General features: G+C 37.6%; 1 protein-coding gene across 3 annotated transcripts in view; it reads left to right on the top strand.

The window, feature by feature from the left end:
* The window catches only part of LOC121295444 (NHS-like protein 2), a 97,603-nt gene that overhangs the window by 32,237 nt on the left and 45,336 nt on the right, over positions 1-20,030 (top strand). The window contains exon 1 of one of the 3 annotated variants that reach the window (XM_041220057.1): positions 3,375-3,785. The exons of the other annotated variants lie outside the window; for them this stretch is intronic. Within the exon in view, the coding sequence (XP_041075991.1) occupies positions 3,779-3,785 (7 nt within the window). The 5' untranslated portion in view covers positions 3,375-3,778. Of the gene's footprint in view, positions 1-3,374; positions 3,786-20,030 lie in introns of those variants that run through there. 3 annotated transcript variants of the gene reach the window in all.

The raw sequence follows: 20,030 nt of genomic DNA, 5'->3' as shown, positions 1-20,030 counted from the left end.
TGAATACGGAGCTACCGTGCCGGTGCATAATGTTTATTTGGTTATTTCACCCCTGTTTGCATCATTGACAACAGCGGCACTTGGCAAATAAATGAGCCAGTTAGAAACCTGGCTTTCCACGTTAAAGACAATAACTGATACTGGACCACGGTGAAGAGAGATCTTATTCTTTGCACCTTTGTTTATTGTTAAAATGTGGGGGGCTCGGATCACGAATCAAGCATCTTGTTTCGTCTAATCTAGCCTTGGGAAGCAGGAAAGTTTTTAAAAGGTATTTAAATAAAGTTTTTGTTGCATGTGCACAGATTTATTATAGTACATTTTCATTTTCCAACATGTCTTAAGAACGTACTGAATACTAGAATTATACTCAATTGAATGCTTTAGTGTTTTCATACCTACCTACGGTAATAAAATGCAGTTCCCACAAGGTCCAACTCTTGACAGCCAAAAGCTAATTAAGTACCAGAAAGGAGTCATTTTTACAGTAATTGAATGACTAAATACTAGCCTTGGAGTATAAAGCACTATTCCTAGTTTTTGAAAAGACCAGTACATCTTAATATAGATGCTTCTGCAGCACAGCTCAGCTTCTTGTTTCAAGTGTTGTTTTCTGGGAATCATGTGCTTTGGCCAGTTTTTATAAAAAGGGTTGTAAACACATTCTGTATGTGGCAATGTCAGTAGAACTGATTCCTGAAGCTGGACCGGCAATAAAAGTTCAAGCTTGAGGCTTTGACTGCATTTAGTCTTCATTTCAACAGTATCACCATGGTAACTAGTGGTGCCTTGTCATTTTTCTAAAGGTAAACAAAATTTCAGCTAAGGAAGATGATTTTCACTAAGGAACAGTATTGGTATTTATACAAAATAAAAAGCTCCATCAGTAATTTAAGTCTATGTTGCTTAAAAAAACAAGCTGAAGTACCGTTTTGTGCAGTTTCCCACAATATTGCTTCTCTGGCAGTGAGCCGTTTCCTGAATGTTTATTAAGACATCCTTTCTGGCACGACTACATGTTGTTTTTAATAGGGCTGTACATCAGTCATAATGCTATGCATATTATACAAGGGACACATTACAGTTTGTTACATAAGAAAATTGAGTGCAAAACTAGAGCTACAGTATATGGCATGTATAATCTACTGCTGCAGGGATAACCAGCGTGTGTATGTGTGATTTGGCATTACATACTGGACTATAGTCAAAGTATACTTTTTGATGTACAAAAGGGCAAATTATGGAAGAGTGTATTACACTAACAACAAAGTTTTATTTCATTTTATTTTTTTGTACATTTTCTTTAGGATTAGAAAAAAACAAACTTTACAAATTAATAGCAAAATATTTGTTATTCACATCTAAAACAATCTGCAATCTGTGCAATCATATGAAAAAGATTTGTATGGATTTGCGGCATCTATTTTAAAGTGTTAGCTGTTTTAGTGCAAAGTTGAATAAATTAGACACTCATTGCAGCATTATTGTTAGTATGAATATACAAGTTTAACATTTTCATTTCTAAAACTATTTCATTCAAATTGGTATAATCAGTAAATTGGCAATTTCCTGCCTTTTTAATGTGGTCTAAACTTTACTGGCATGATACATAAAATACACAGGGGCTCTGAAAACCTGGCAAATGCTTTTTTACTTACTGGGTGGCAATGTCTACTAATAAAATATATACATTTCCCTCATAATATTCAATATTCTAAGATGTATAATAAACAAAATAAAAACTTTAAAGTCCCTGACTTCTTTAACAGGGTCCTTTTGACAATTACAAATGTGACAGCGTCTTTTGAACGCACTTCCGATTTTTTGGTCATAGACTTGTCAGATTTTATTTAGTGATTTAATTTCTGTCCAGGCACATGAGCTGAAAATGAAATTCTGTTCCCAAGAGTTTGTACTGTTGCCATCCAGCTGCCTGGAGGCCTTGTGAAGTCCTGACCCAAGCCCATTGAAGAAGAGACCCCGTTCACTGATGTCACGGACCCTGCATTGCTCTGCAAGATCCATGGTCTCAACAGCATTCCACACCCAGTGCACTGGTTAACTGCAGAACTGTCAGTCTACAGACTGGCAGCTTGCCTTCTGTCAGTCATGCAGTTGGCTAAATTCAACCCTGTGGTAGCATTGAGAACTGATTTCGTTTCATTCAGTATAGTAGAAGAAACATCTGGGAGCATCATTTTAAAGATGGAATCTTATAGGCACAAGCAGCCTCATCAGTCTCCCCCTTTGTCTTTTATTGAAGACCTTTTGCCGTTACTATTGGATTGATTTTAAAGTTTGTATTAAGCTTCATAGTGGTGGGGTGACTAAACACAGACAGATTGCTGTAACAAAGCACCTATTAAAAAATAAACATAATCCTTTGGTTGTATACATTGCCATGATCTCCCGTATAAGGCACACACACTTCTGGCTTGTTTTTTAGACTTTAATTCATATAGAAATTTCAAATACAACGCTGTACAGTAACTTAAAATCACTGCCGCTTCCTGGTATCTAACACAATATAGGAGTAGGGACTATGGATGAAACCCTAGGTACCTAGGTTCAGAAACCAAGACGCATTTTAGTTGGGGGCCAATAGGGAGTGCTGCATTGGCCATTGCTCACACAGCGGCTGTGGAAATCAGCTGGGGTTGGTTCAGAGAGCATCCTCTCGGGTTTGTACGTGGGTTTTAGCAGTGAGGTTATTATTATTATTATTATTGTTTTTTTGTGATTTTATAATATGATATATAGGAAGTTGTATGTGCGTGGAGGGAGTCCAAAGAAGAGCAACCAGACTAATAGGTTGAAACTGAATCTCTTTAGCCTAGAACAAAGAACAATTAATGGGGACATGATTGAAGTCTTTAAAACTTAAAAGGAGTTGACCCAAACCAATACTTTAAGCACAGCACAGAAACCAGAACCAGATGACACACTTAGAAATTAAGTGGAGATGGACTTAGGACAAGAGGGAAGCAGACACTTCTTTACATAGAGTGGTAAGGATATGGAATGGGTTAACTCGTCATGTTGTTGAGCCAGAATCGGTTGGATTCTTTATAACCCAACTTGACAAATTGTTTCAGATCAGTCGGCTAATAGGAACTGGACGAGCTTGGATGGGCCGAATGGCCTCTTCTCGTTCGTAAATGTGTGTTATTATTACAATATGTCATTTTGCAGAGTTTGAGAGGCCAGTTCTCTCACCCAAACTGCATGAGAGGCACTGTACAATGAGGCACACAACATATTAACCACATTTTAAAGAGCATCTAAGGCCACATTCAGACTTCTTTCACAGCGGTGAAACTGAGAAGTGCATTAGAGTAAACGTCAAAGAAAGGCTTAGAAAAAAAAAACTGTCTATTGAGGTTCGTAATCTACTTTTTAATTGGATTTAAAGAAGATAGTGATATCTTTATGTGCCAGTGTAAGGCACAGTGCTACCCTGGCACTGTGCCTGGCTCAAATAAATAGCAGGCCCTTTGATTGGGTATAAAGCGCAGTTGTAGCGTGAAGTTGCCCACACTCCTCAATAATCAGAATCCATCCATCATGATAAAGCTTCTTTTCTCCACTGTTAATATATCTTGTGCACACAGTTGTCTCTTTACTATGGCCCTTTATTGTATGGGATGAAGCAGCCTATTAATGCCCTGGCTATTTTCTTTACTACATCCTGTGGATGCAGTGCTGCTGACTGTATCTACAATCTCAGGAACATCGCAACATAGGCAGGTTGCTTGTATCTACAATTCTGGACAATAAAATGCAAGGTGAGCTTTATTAAGACTACTTTTTATTGGGTTAGACCTTTTGTATTGTACAGGGTTAGCTGTTTTATTTGACTGAGCATGACCGGCGGACCAGATACATCTCACTGAAAACTAAAGAGCACGAAATTGGCTTGGGGTGAGTCTCCCATAGGGATCAAAAAGAGGAAATGGGGATAGCTGTGCTTTAGCTAAAGCATTGTGCTTTAGCAGCACCTACTGGTGAAACACATCCAGGTAGAAACTGCTGAATTGATGATTTTTCTTTTTCCCAAGGGAAACTACCTGCTGTGAGCCATTGTTCTTTTTTTTTTTGTCATTTAGGGAGTTGTTCAGTAGTGTGTGAGTTATTGCAGTACAAGGAGACAATGTAATTGGCTGCGGCATGCCTTGTAAAGTATAACAGTATTAATTATTCACACTAGTGCCGCACTGTTCATGAAACAGGCAGTGTTGTGAGATGCATTGTCACTACAGATTCTGTGCCCTATTGGTGAGATGAGATGAGGTTAATAACTCTATAACCACCAATGCATAGTGGTTATGATACTTGTGGTGTGTAAGGTCTCTGGTTTGTTCCCAGCCTCTGCCCAGTTACAGTTCTGATAATCAGGGGTTTAGGAGAATTGTGGTTGTATTATCACTATATACTCAATAGGGTAACATGACATTTATTTGGAAAATAATTTCTTTGGTTGATGTAGTGGCCCATGTCCTTTAATGAACAAAAATGCTTTTTAAAACTATTCTATAATTGTTACAAGCTTTATTAGTAGTAGAAACACGTGTAATTATACAATTAGACATACACTTCTTTGTCAACTTATTTTGTGTTGTAGGAATTGTGGAATCAAAAAAATCAAACCAAATACTAAAACTGTCACTGCATAATCTCTTCAGGGAACATTAGATGTGAAGCATCTGGCAATTCAGCTGTACCCTGTACCTTTTTCCTGAAATTCACAATCCATTTCTGTAGAACAGTATGTCATGTGTAACATCCTCGCACAGCTTTAAAACCAACATGCCCTGTTTGAGTGCTTACCACTGTGATTACTTGACAAGGTGTGAAGGTCTATTGGTGTGGTGTGGCCAGTCTAAAAATGAGGAATGCCATTTTATATACATGGCATATCATCAATAAATCAATTTTTAGCAGTCCTAGTATTCTGTGGCTAGTGAAGGGGATAATGTTAGTGCACTTTGACTTGTAGGCTGTGTGGTTTATAAGATGATAGCAGAACTGTACGTTTTGCCCAAGCATGTTTGATCTCTGCTGTGTAAATTTCATGTTGCCCATCCTGGTCATTTTGCTCTTGCTCGTCTCATTTCCTCAGTAGTGTATATATTTCCATCATGCAGGAATTTAGCCATCATATAAAACAAGGCTAATGTTTTGATGGCTTTTAAATATTGGTAATGATTGATCAAGAACTGCAGAATTTCAACTAGGTGGTCCATCACTGGCAACTGGAATTGTTGCCAGTTATCTTGCCTCCGCAGGGTGCTCACTGCCTCTCGTGCGCAAACCTATGGCAGGCCTGTGATTCTGAAAATAAAAATACAGTGGGACCTATTTATGGAGGCTGAGAGAAGGACTTGAAGTGTCTGGAAAGTTTCCAGTGGGACTGAGCTTAATAAGGGAGCTAGCATTCATAAACAAGAGGACCTCTGAGCCTGACAGGGATGGAGGGAGAGAAAATAGATATGGTACAAAAGTGGAAAAGATTAATAACAAAATAGCATAAATCTGTACATTAACGTTCAGCAAGTAATAATATTTAGGTAATAGCTCAGCTTCAGTTTAAATATCGATTTACATGTAAAATAATATATTTATCAATTGCCAATACCTTTCTATAGGAAATAGTAATAGTCTTAAATCAGTAAACAAATAATATGAATATGCATGCAGGGTAACTGTAAGTATGAGTCAGTAAATATTAAACTACAAATCTCTGATTTACTAAAATGTTATGAAATTGGAATTCATTATTTTATCACTGTTGTCAAACTACGTTTATTTTCATTTGAATTCATGGCACACAAACTTAACACCCATTTAATTTGTTCTTATTTATTCCAACACTTTTACTTCATTTCTTAGTTCGCTCTATTATTCTCACTCTGTTTATTTGTTAAATCATAAAAATATTATCTCCAGGAAACCCAATCTGGGTATGAACATCCAGAGTCTATCCAAGCCCATGTTGCCTCACCTAATCGGTCATATTCAATGCAATGTTGTTTGAGTTTAATTTAGATTTAGTGTGTTATACTGAAATACATGAAATATATATAGACACACACACACACACACACAATAAATAGTAAAAACAACAACAAAGAAAAAATGTAGTTTCTTGAATGTAGTAAATCTTCATTTTAGATCTATTGCTTTGGCTTCTAAACCTCACCAAGGTTACAGCTGTGCAACTTATGAATCCTGCACAAACAACAGAGCAGTTTCCATAGTGATACAATTATAAGATTCTTAGAAATGTATAAATAAATGTGAATGTATTGTACTGGTTGAGTGTCTAGTAAGTATGTTTGCCAACAATTTAAAAAGAAAAGCTGTCTGCCATTAGAATGATTTCCTGTGAGTAAACTGTGTTTACCAACATTTACCATTCATCCACCACTCTCAGTGTGAAAAGGTGCTTCCTGTTCCCCTGCCATACCACTTCCAATTGTGTCCTCAGGGCCTAGTTTTTAAATAGGGGTTTACTTTTAAAATAATCTCCTGGCATTATTTATTTATATACAACCTTCAGATATTATTAACAGTACTTAAGAGAGTTGCTGGGTGAAAGGTAACGCTCCACAGAACTCGCAAGCTGCCGAATGGAAAAGAGTTTGAAAGATGAGAGGAGACTTATCCCACTCAGTTCTGAAACAAATGAAAGTTCCTGTCAGAGGGACAGGGTTTTATTACAGTTAACTGGGAAGCTGAATGAATGTGTGTTTGAACCTTGTGCTATGTGGAATACAAACCACCCTCTCAAAGTGTAGCACAGCTAGTGACAGCATTTCCTCACAAAGCAAAGTGGACATTTGCTGCAGGGACGAAGCTGTTTTTTCCTTGTTAAATAACAATTTCTTTTAGTGGACTGCCTGATATTTATGTTACCAAATTCTGACATAAACAGCTTTATTCACTGCTATTTTCTGCTAAGCAGTGTGCCTCTGCATGCACTGTATCAAGTTAAAGCTATGAGTGATACAGCTGTCTTCCTTGACCACATATATGAGAGAGGCTGGGAGGCAGCTCCTCAGGTCTTAGTAGGCTTAGGGGTTATAGAATAGCAGTCTCCGCTTACAGAGATAGCTGTGCTTGGGTGATTTTGTTTGATTTTGTTTTGCACTCAATTTTCCTAAAAGTAGTAATAACCTTTAGGTTTGATTGCAATACTTTACACTGGGAAACAAGCAAGTGTTAACATCTTCAGCAAATACTGAAGCAGGTTAATGGTTATTTACACAGAGTTTAACATATTTTCATAATATGCAGGCTTATTATTGTGTGTGTATGTACATACATACACACATATATAGTGACGGATTGCCCTCTGGTCACACCTTTTCCTTTTTCAAATAAACACTTTTAGACACAGGATGCCAGGAAATGTCGTAGCATGTGTTTATTATTTACAATAAAAAGAAAATAAACAAAACAAATCCTAACCCAATCTCGGGCCCTATCTAAACAAATGATGTTCCTACCTAATATGAAGGCAGGCTAAACCTGTTACATCATCACCAAAACCAAATCGTAATCCAAATACCTTTTCCAATAGTTAATTTTCCCGTTTCACACTACTCACACTAACAACCAGATATCTTGCTCTCCAACTTTCCAGCCAAACTCCTACCATCACCCACCTTGAAACACACCCACACCCACACCCTTTTAAACATAACTAATTGGTTAATTGAATCAACCTGGAGTTGGTTCTGACTCTAGTAACCACTACTGGGTCCTAATACACCCATGTATGGTCTCTGCCAAACAAAACTATTTATTCCAAACCAGGCTTAATTACATCTAGTTTCCCTTATTTAACACAGTATTATCAATTAATGAACTTGTCTTTATTTTTAATTTAAAAACCATTACATTATTTAATTTCTTTGTTTACCACCCATTTGGTTTACATTCTCCTTTCCTAACCAGTCCTTCACACTACCCCCCACCCCCCCCCTTTTGGGATCGGGCATACCAAAAGCAAGAAGGTAAGTCAAACACAAAATAATACAAATTTTCCCATTTCCTGACCTTTTTCCATGTGCTGCTTCTTGTGTGCTACATAGACGGCCGTTACAGGGCTTCCCTGTCCCTCTTCTAAAACACAACCACCCACCCTCAAGTCCACAAATTCCAATCTTCACCCCTTCCTGCGGGCGGGCTTGGGGATGGGTCGGTCCCTCCGGCGTCCTCTGGAAGGGACCGCGAACCAACGAGAGGGGACCTGGACGGCTTGACCAGGGCTACTGGAGTGCAGGCCAGAGACTGGGAGCAAACAGTGACAGGCAGAGCTGTACGACTATGGAACCACTCAGCGACATTATACATTTAAAAAAAATAAAAATAAAATAATAATAATTATGTAAAGCTGGTACATTCGTATCTCAGAAACTGGAGAGGAGTGGGGAATTAAAACAAGGTAAAGGCAATCATCCAAATAAAGCTGAAGTGCTAATGGATAACGACATAGAGCGTCTGTACAGCACTGAAAAACAACTCATCTTCTTTAATATTAGCATCACAAGGGTAGCATCACATCTCTCTCTCTCACACAGGGCTTTCATTGAACTGAACTTTTAATGGCCTTAGCAGGAAAAAAAGCAATGAAAATGTTGAAAGGTTTGGATGTGTTGCTTACTGTCACATGTTGTGAATGGAGACCCAAATACTGTACCACATCAATTGCTCCTAAAACTCCCTATTGATGCCACATGTTTGTATTTTATTAGATCTCTAAACTTCTAAATAGTCTATTCTACAGGGTGCTGCTTATCTAGCATGCTGAGGCAACAACCTGCTATTGCAAAAGGAGTTAATCAGAAAGAGAATGTATTTGTATCGCCTCAGTAATGCAGGGTTTCCTGCGGTTGCCTGGCAACCCAGAGCAAGGATATAGAAGCTGTATTTTTCGATTTTGAGAAACAAACTGATAAAATTTGAGTTTTGTAGAAAAGAACCTCTTTCGGAACAGCAAGGGATATTAAAAACCAGCTGAACAAATGGCTTTTGCCAGGCATTTTAACAGATGCGTTGGTGTAATTTACAAGGAATAAGTATAAAAAATATGGTGGCATATATATATATATATATATATATATATATATATATATATATTATATACCCACAATACACACACACACACACACACACACACACACACACACACACACACACACACACACAAAAATATTGGCGCCCTGTGCTTTTTATACCATACTTAAAGGTAACTGATTTAAAGACAAGGATTTGGTGAACTTTAGCCACTTTTTTAATGAAACAAAAAGCAAAATACACAATTTCTAGTAATTTAACAAATAATCTTTATAAAAAAAAAAAAAAAAACAGATAAACTGTCTTCTCGGCTGTTACTCTCTTTTGGTATTCTGTTTCATCCACAGTGAGTTTATGTTTTGTTTATTGGTGTATTGGTATAGAAATGTACAAATGCAATATTTTCAAATTTGACAAATGTATACATACAGGGATACTCTGCAAGGCTGTAGTAACATGTTCATGTTACATTAACTCTGACATTTTAATTTCGTCTATAAACAGCTAGATGTACTCTTCTCTATAGTTATGTTGCCTTGCTCTTAATAAGCATGTTTTAAAGAAACTCTCTTTCATTTAACAGTGTCTCTGGCTAGTCAGTACCCATCTCTCTCCATCGTGCTAGGTTTTGGTCAAGAAGCTGGGTGACATAACGATTTGAGGGCCACCTCTCTTATGAAAGAGGCCTAGGGGTTTAAGTGCAAATGAATTTATGTGTGCATTCTTTTTGTTTTGAATGTAATAACTCATAAACATCAAAAAACACCCTTGTGATTGTTATTAACTAGATCTGACAATTGATTACACAAGTGCTTTTCCATTTCTCCATTAATTCTGTGGTTGGTGTGGGCTCCCTGGATGATTATGGTAGTGCCTACATTCACCACTAGAGGGAAAGGGAGAGCTGCAGCATATAACAATGTACATCTGTATTCCTGTAAACTGTTGGACAACCCCTTGCTTTCTTCATACATTTACACAGCATCCCCAAGTGGGAAAATGATGTACTAAGGAAATAATGATATATTCTGATACAGGGTTTGTCCACAATCCAGGCAGTATAAGAACATTGTAGGGGTGGGTATACTGTATATTATGTGAGATTTGCTGGAATTATCTATTTTAATGATATAAACGGTGTTCGAAATACCACCAACCTTTAACTAATATTAATCCTGCTGGAACTTTCCCATCCGGTGATTTGTGAATCCTATTGCATTCAAAAACAATACAGTGAAACGAGGGCTGTAGATAGTCAGATAGATATTCACACTGATTCACATTGGGGCTTTAGTTCAGCAGATAAGCTCTACGTTTCCAGCAGCACAGTCTTGTATTGACTCTTGTAGTATAACCCTGCTTCTGGTGACAGGTAACAGGCAGGTAGAGAAAGGTGGTTGCCCAGTTATTTGGTGAATCTTATGAGGTACATGAATCGGAGCATGTGTGTGGGATACTGAACAAGAGTCTAGTTCTGAGATTTGACTTCACTGTCTTAATGTTAAAAAGCCACTTTTGCAGCAGGTGGATCCACTCATTTATGATCCAGTCATTATTACAAGCACACGTTTGTGGTCTGTAATCACAGTCACAGGTAAAACAGACCCCTGAACAGCTTCAAACAGGATACCTCTAAATCATATTTTAGGGACCAGTCTGTTCCTACCTTTAAAGAGATGAGGTAACAGGTCTATCTGGTTACAGTGTATATTTTCACAAATTGGTAGTGGGAGGGTTTGACCTTCACATTCAGGCCTTGTGATTTGAGTGTCTGCAATGAAGCTCCACCAGATTAAACATTGCATTTGCGCTGCCAACTGTTTTAACAATACAGCGCTAATTGCACAATAGAAGACTGTTGCTTTTTCATTGCATGAGTCAGTCCTCAGATTCCATCTTTGTTAATTTGGTATAATGGTATAGTTTAGTTTTGTATACAGGTAGATGTCCTACAAAAAAAAAGTTGTTAGAATATAGAGGGTAGGGGGGAGTGGGTGTAACATGATATACAACAAGATTGAGAGGAAAAGTATAAAATAACTTTTTCACAGTCTGTGGTCCTGAGTGAAAATTTCATTCCAGATCTCATTTTGGAATCTGTCTTGCATTCAGTTCAATCCAACAACAGCATGACCGGGTGAATTGCACTGCTCCAAATTTGACTGCGTGGCTAAGCAGAAACAGCCGATCTAAGCAAAGTAATTCTCTGAATTGAGTTTAATTTCGAGCAAAGATGAAGTATCCTACCCAGACGAGGACATCATTTCTGTGCAATGTGGCTGAGCTCATATCTTTATCACTCCCAGGAGACGAGAGCTGGTCAGGCAAACCAGCACAGGCTAGAAAAGCACATTCCTCAGTTTGATACCCTGTTAATCTTATCAGACCCTCACTGACTCACAGACACTTTGGCAGTCAAGCACTCACAGCTGGGAAAAAAGTGTTGTCCTGTGCTATGCAGCTTTTTCTCCATTACTGTTCGTATTTAGTGCTGCAGATCATTTTCGTAACAAACCCTTTTTGGAAAATGTAACCCATTCTATAGCCATTTACTTCAATTAAATAAACACAAAGAATTGACAATCATTTTGTAACACCTGCCATGGCATTTTCTGTAGAAAGTAAGTGCCAGCTTGGGCAGTCAACTCTGATTTGATGTGGAAAGCTGGGTAATCTGTGAGCGCAGTCTGTGCTTTAGAATGGCCCATGGAGACATGAGACAGCTACCCATGAAACATCCACTGGAAACGCATATATTTCTTGGTGTCACTGGAATTGGTTTGTAAATACATCTTTTATATATTACCAAATACAGTCAAGGATGCCAAACGCATTTGAGGGGCAGCGCATTTTCCGAAAAGAGCATTTCTAAGTGGCGGTCAAATCCCTGCATTCTTTAACTGCTGTAAAAAATCTGCTTCTAATAGAATTGCTCATTGAGGTACACGATGGAACATTGATGTTATTGTTGTAATGTTGCACTAATAATTTGCTGGTCAGATTTTGTTGCAGCTTGTTACAGAGGCCGGCAGATAGGCTTGATTGAATGTTAAATAGATAATTGACTTTAGTATAAATAGGAGCTGGCAACAAAGGGAAATTATTCACCAGTAGTCTTGTAGGAGCCGAGTGGACATAAAACTTCTCTGTACACTACTAATGAAAGTCTGCGGGGAGACGCTGAGCTGCTTTGACTTTTTAATCCGGTATGGCAGAAGGTGTCGAGAGTTTAATGACCAGGTTTAGTAGGCTTTTAGGATATGAGTGGCAGTGAATCACAAACTTTACATTGGTATTTCTAGTGTACTGGGTTGACATGGCAACCAGCGTATTGGTGTAGGAAAAGTGTTTTTGTTTTTGATTCTTTGGAAAGTCTGTCCTATATAAAACTGTACTGTGCTTTGGCCAGCTCTGCTGGGAACCTAGCGACGGCTCACTGTACTGTACTCTTAACTAGAGTCAGGAGGCTTGGTGTTCCAGTGGTTACAGGAGGAGGCTTGTTACCAGGAGGTTCCCAGGTCAAACCCAGCTCAGCCAATGACTCACTGTGTGTGACCCTGAGCAAGTCACTTAACCTCCTTGTGCTCCATCCTTCGGGTGAGACGTAAAACCGAGGTCCTGTTGTAAGTAACTCTGCAACAGAAGTTGTGAGGCATAGTTCATCTCGTATTCTCTGTAAGTCACTTTGGATAAAAGTGTCTGCTAAATGACAAATTCATAGTAATATTAACTGCATGATTAAACAGGTGCAGCACCCTTTTGCAAGTCTCCTTACCATTCTTGGATTAATGCACTTTAGCAAATGTTGTATGGTGTAGTACACTTTATTAATGCAATGCTCTTAAAACAGCAACCTTAATTGTAAAATGTAACACTGCAGATTACAGTATGTAGGTGTTTAGGAAGTTATGATTCAGAATCACTCCAGTTAGATTTTAACCCACATACTCTAGTTGGAAATGGAGGGGGATATTGCAGTATTGTACTTCCCTTTTTGTTTGACAGATTTGAGAAAATATAGTCCTTCCCTTCACAGAAGCATGTTGCAATAGATAACCTGGTAGGTGACTTAATACATATGAAGACATAAGCCCGATATTTGCTCCTTGCAAAGGAGCCAGCTCTTTTGTACAGCGGTATCGGCGCTATGCTTTAGTGCGAGAGGTCCCGGGGTCGCGCCCGCCTTCCGTCTGTGTGTGGTTTGCCATGCACAGTGTGATGGGCCTGCCTGCATATATATATATATATATATATATATATATATATATCCCATCCAAAATCTGCTTTTTACCAGTGGTACCATTATACTGTATGTGATTCAAGAAAGCGATTCTATATGATTGAAAAACAAAGTTCAACAATGCCTTAATTATATTGCCTGTTGGATTTAATCCTACATCAAATGAACCCCAAAAACAGATCCACTGGTTCTCCTGTTACTGGTATGGAGTCTTTGTGTGGCCACTCCACACTGTTTGGCCAGCAGTTAAGCTCATGTATAGGTGCCCATGGGGCTGATTACCGTGACACTGAGTCTGTACTTCAGCCTGTGCAGAGGACCGTGGAATCCCTGGCTCACTGGCGCTTTCATTCATTATTTATAGCTCAGCCTTTCTGCTTGGATGTCATTTACTTTCCAACATCATTTCACCATGAATTTTAAATGGGGCATCACAATTTGAAACATGAAATCGATAAACTGCATCCATATAGATACTGCTGTTACCACTGAACTTAGATATCAATGTATTAGCTTGTGCAATCTGTATAAAAAAGTACGTTGGTGTGTGATTTTCATAAAGATGATTTAGTTGCTTTCTAGAACACTGATAACCAAGTACATTTATCAAAGCTGTGCTCCTGTCAGCTCTCAGACAAATCTACTGAAAAAGAAGAATTAGAAAATCTGACACACAGCAGGTCCTAAACAGTTGTGTTTTTTTTTTTTCTAAGAGAAACTAAATCAGCAGTATGGTAGCTTCGCTCAGATTCTAGCTCTTTGGGATTAGAAACACCAGCCGACTGTCCCGAATGCCCCATATGCCTGCAACCTTCTCCACCCTTCATTGAAAATGTTCTCTGGGTGCTTGTTACCCTTCAGGCATGTAATATAAATCCCAGTATATATATCACACTTACATGTTATGTACACTGCAGATATATTTTAAAAACACATACATAGAAACGGGTGATATTGATGAAGGAATCAATAAGCAGTAGTTTTAGAACAGTATGGTGCATTTTTTGCTGTTCCGTTATTGAGTTGTAACAGAATGGCTAGCCGCTGAAAACAAAAGAGCAGTCTCTGCTTGTTGTATAATGAATTGATAACAGCATCGCTGTGGTGTGTTATGAGGTAATAACAGATCTCCTGTCAACAAAGCCCAACAATAATTAAAATTTTAACACATTCATTCTGACGCCTTACGTTATTGCCTCTGTATTGTTTCTGCATTTTTATCTCGTGTGCTGGATCAAGCTTTTAAATTACCAGCAGTGGATGACGTTGTGTCTTGAGTATTTCCAAGAGCCCTAATAAAAACTGAATACTAAGAACTTCAGGCAGCTTGTAATGTTTTGTGATCTGTTTGTTTTTATCTACCTCGTAAACATGTAAGCGAATAAAAGTCCTGGTAACTTTATATTTCATACTTTCGTGTAAGTTTCAGTATTTAAATTTACTTTAGGTTGTAAGATACATACCATTCACCACCATAACCTAATATCTAGTAGCCTACATGTGTTATTGCTGACTATGCTGTTTGCAAACAGTTGCAAAAATTAGTCACGTTTTATTTTATTTTTTTAAACTTTATTTTCTATATTAAATTTAAATATATAGATTGAACGTATAGGGTAGCAAGGGAGCACACATTTGTCTACCCTGAAAGAAAACATTCAGAGGACTTGTACTGGACAGAAGTTTTTTTTCATCAAGTGGAAAAGGTAAATTAGATAAATGAATACTGTATATGCACATTTTCCTATAGATTGATTAGGCGCAGGGATTAAACATAGTTTGAAAGACAACATTTGAAACATAAACATAGTTTGAAAGACAACATTTGAAATAATTTACGAGAAATTGGGGACCTCATATTGACCAATTAGGGTAAAGGACATCTCTGATCCATTTTCTAATATATTTTTAGTTGCTTTCAGGAAATTCCATCACACTTAACGGCAGTATTACCCTGACTGAACAGAACAGATGTTTCTCTCTTTAAAATCTATCCCACTGGGAGCCCTTGTGTCTAGCTGTCAGAAAATCTGGATTGAATTTGGGATAATAACAGGCAGGAGCTACTGATCGTATCCCACCTCCTGAGATCAAGTTAGTAGCAAGGATTCTCTTCTTCACTGGGCATTGACTCCAGTTAATTTGTGAGAGCTACCCAGCGTGACCACTAGTCCACTTCTGTGACTTGTCCTGCTTGGTCCTGTGGACTTCAGACTGCCAAAAGTATGTCAAGCCACTTGGTTGTAAACTGCAATTATACTATGTAGATATACTGATCTGAATGTAGTTCCGTGCTGTGACTACATTCTGGGATGTTTTTTGATAGAATATGCAATAAATTTGAATTGTTATAATAGCTGTGTTAACATTTAGTCTATTATGTTCTTGTTAAAGTCAGACATGGCTTCATTCTAAGATTACACTGTGTACTGGGTTGGGTATGTATATATGTATGAATACTGAGCATCAAAAGAAACTTATCCCTTATATTTGGATAAAATTCACTAGATGTGATCAAAAAATGACAAACTCTGTTTTAGAGCAGGTGCAGTGACTTTTTATTGTGCTGATTAACAATTGACATCACGAAGATGCTGCAAAATGATCTTGGGCAGGTGTTGTGACTCATGGTCTCCCAGATTGTGGCCTGTCATTGACAGAGTGCGTCTGGTTACTCCGTCTCACCAGGTTTGCAACCAAGCAACCAAGACGACGAGCCACAGTACGCTGCCCTAGTCCAGCCCCCGATAGCACGAAGGCAATGCTCTCTGACAGACGTGGCATGATTTTTCTTTATTGCTTTTATTCAAGCTTGCAATTCAACTGTCTCACTAATTAGGTGATTAAGTGCAAATGCTTCAGTCAGTCAGTCAAGCATGTCATGGTCAAAGACAAATGATCGAGTGATTAAAAAGAAACCAAAATAAAAACATTTTATTTACCTTTTTTCCCGAAAATAAATGTGTTGTAATAGTAAGATATTTCTTTTGATTCTCAGTGTGAGTGTATCTATATTCCTGACGGGGACAAGACTATCAGACTGAAGAATAATACATTGGGTTAACCTAAAGTATTTGCTGGCTCCCCTATGTGTTTGGTTCTTGTATTAATGGCTGCGTTACGAACACAAAATACAAGATGGTGCTGTTCGTTTTGGTAGTGTTAAAATCTGGGGGATTCAGTTTGAACCTTCCAGTTGTAATGAATTGGCATCTCTGACCATTGAATTGTAAGGGTAGGCAAGACTGGATGTGAACCACAAAGATAAACATTTTAAACATTTTAAACAATAAACATTTTACTATGCAACTAAAGAGCAAGCACTGTAGTTAAGAATAATTCAATCCAATTCAATTCAATTATGCTTTATTGGCATGACTAACAATTAAGTGTTATAATACTTACCTCTCCTCCGCCACTAGGAGGAGATGCATTACATTTTCTCCCTGCTCAATCTAAGCTCGTCCTTGAGAGTAAATACAAGTGTCCACCTAGACTCAGGGAGCTCCTTGTTCTATTAACAGAATACTCCGTCTGAGTCCTGTGGCTACAGTGAAATACTACAGTGAAATATGTATATATAAATCAGTACCTTTGAGCAGCTTTTAGAAAATTGTTAAAAAAAAAAAAAAAAAAAAAACTTATTGTAAACAACTTGAAATCTTTCAGTAAAATCTATACAAACTGGAAATACAGAACTGAAAGATATTGATATTGAGAATATCAGTATCTGGGGTATATAAATATCTGTCCATCTGTATGTCATGTGTATACAGTGGCCGCAGGTCATGGCTATCTGCAGGTAATACTCATTTCTCTGACTTTTATTTTTTCAGTGTTCAACGCATATACATTTTTTAGGTTTAGTGAATAGGATTAAATATTTACTTCCTGTAGATCTCAGACTTCAATTCCATCTGTAGCATTAATAAACTATAGAGACATTTGATGTGTGTTTGTAATAACAGATCATGGAAAGTTCAGACAGGGAACTGTCAAGGTGTGTCACATTTTAGCAGAAAACAGGAGTTGATTAAACTCCTAATCATTAATCATTTCTAGAAATAACAACATTATCTTACTGATTACCTGAAACATTAGGAAGTGCGGAATTGGGTGGGTTATTTCTAAAGTTGAACTCCTTTATACAGTAAATGACCAGTTTTAAAACAAATATATTCAAAATTCTTATGTAAATGTCATTGGGTGATTAATAAAAATGAACAATTCTGTAGGATTGCCAGTGTTTACCATGATTTTGTGATATGACTCAAGAGTGCCCTTTCTTACTCAGCACATCTCACAAACATGGACACTACAGAGGCTTTCAAGGGAAGTACCGAGCGGGAAAAGTACAGCTCATTTCTGTCTCTGTTAGCTCTCTAAAAACACATAGTCCAGACCAGAGGGATGGGTAAAGAAATGCTAGTGAGTGTAAACAGTGAAACACTACTAGAGACTGATGTTCTACTTGCTGTGCTAGCTTACTGATTCTGCATAAAGGTTGTGATATCGCTTCTTTTGTCATTTAAAGTCGGGACTCAAAAGTGTAAAGATTGCTGGAAAATGTTTGGCATCAATGTTCCCCCTTTTTACAGATCAGCAATACATTTAATGCAATATAGTTGGATGTAAGTTAATGTTTTAGTATCACTTCGTAAGTTGTTGTTATTATTATTACTATTTATTTATTTATTTATTTATACCCAGGGTGTCATACAGTTATATACAAAAAAAAATTACATATCAATAATTACAGTACAATTAAGAGCAAGATACAAAATACAATGACTTCAGTCATAATAAGAGCAAAGTTGTTGTATTTTAAGCAGGTGAATATGGTAGCAACCAACTTGCTCCTAGATATGGCACAATTGGATTGGCGACCAATTTTTTCGGCCTAGGAGCCATTTGCTTTTAAAGCTGAGGGAACACGAAGTCACTATTTCAGTGGCTTGAAACCTGGCTGCTGTATCAAACCTCAAGTCTCCCCTGGTGTGCCGTGCAATGGCTTGAAACAAAGTTCCAAGCCAGAAAGTGGCTTCATGTTCCTTCAGCTTAAGGCAAAAAGTTTGTCTAGTGCCCTGCCAATGCAAAAGTACAAATTATGATATCTGGACATCGATAGGGCCCATTCTCTTCATCTATGGTATGCAGTTGTGTTGTATGGTAGCCAGGCAGCATTCTTTGGGATATGCTATGTGGTAGTTGTAGTAAAATTAGGCTGACCTTCGTAAGGATCAGAACGTGTCATTGGTGTGAACAATGGAAAGTGCTGCTTTCATTTTGGGAAGAAGTCTCTGGGTATGAAAGTCTGGAGCACTGCCAAGGAGCAGCAAGAGAAGGGTGGGTCCTGGATACAGCAAGGCAGTGAACAGATCCTGCATCCTTTTCTGAGTGTAACATACAGATTTCCGAAATAACAGAAACTGTTAGATTCATTCAGTTCTAAAGAAATAAACAAAAAGTATTTTCATTTCAACCCAGTATGAAAATAAAAGCATGTAATTGAGCTTGTTCTGATTGACAGTACGTTTCAATTTACACTATTAGTGCCAGAGTGTCTTCACGCATCATACAAGAATTCTGGATCTGTACATCAACAGAAGCTCTCAGACGGTAAAATGGTTGTAGCTAACAAAACTAGGGCTGGGCATGTTTTGTTTATTCAAATAATGAACTGAATGTCTACTCTGTACTACATTATTTATAAGTCTTGGCTACACCAAGACCAGGAGGTATGCACTATGTGTTACTTCATGTAAACATTTATTTACATTTTATAGTTGTTCAAAGAAGACATCAGTTATTGATTAATTATGAGCTGTATATTATTATACTGCTTTTAATTGCTGTTTGGAAATTCTACATAAGTTGGGCATTTACTGTACTTGTATTACACTTCCTGTTAAAAAGAGAGCTGCTTATTGGAGCATAGTAAATAGTACTGCGATGTTGTTACTACCTAAGCATTATTTTTAGCCAGGGGCTTGCTGATGTAAAATGTAATACTGTAATCGTTTAGTAAACTACATGTGTTCAGTTATTAAAATATAAACAAATACTCCTCCCTAAACAAAAACATTTACAAAATCTTACCCTCCTTCCCTCTCTCTCTCTCTCTCTCTCTGTCTGTATGTTTGTGTGTGTGTGTGTGTATATATATATATATATATATATATATATATATATATATATATATATATATATATATATATATATATATATATATAAAATGTGTGTATGCATGTGCAGTTATTAAAGAAATGTTATAGAAAGCATGCATTTTGCATTCCAGGATGTCTGTTTCTGCTTTACATCCTAGGTCATTTCACCCCAGCAGTGTTCTTATTGGCTGCAAGGCATACCATTTAGTTACTGACAGGTAAAAAGGTGCTGAAGGTGTGGAGACAGTTTCACTCTCCTGGTGTAACAAAAAAACTAAAAAAAGTTAAGGAAAAGATTTGCAACTGACTTTATCAGTTAATTAATTGACTAATGAGTGCAATTAACATGCCCTTATAAAGGTTTACCATGCTTCATGATAGGTACAAATGAGGGCCAGGAATTCTGAGACTACAGACAATAACATTACTGTAAGATAGAAAGGGTTAAGGGTCTAAGTGGCGTTGGTCATCTATCTTTCAGAACTCTTGCTCTCCTCTGTCCATGTTTGTGTTCTGGAGACTTCCAAATGTAAAGCTCTGCT

The sequence above is a fragment of the Polyodon spathula genome, chromosome 20 (assembly GCF_017654505.1).
Source record: "Polyodon spathula isolate WHYD16114869_AA chromosome 20, ASM1765450v1, whole genome shotgun sequence".
Lineage (NCBI taxonomy): Eukaryota > Metazoa > Chordata > Actinopteri > Acipenseriformes > Polyodontidae > Polyodon > Polyodon spathula.
Note: the sequence above shows the minus strand (reverse complement) of the source record. Positions and strands in the feature narration are given on the sequence as shown.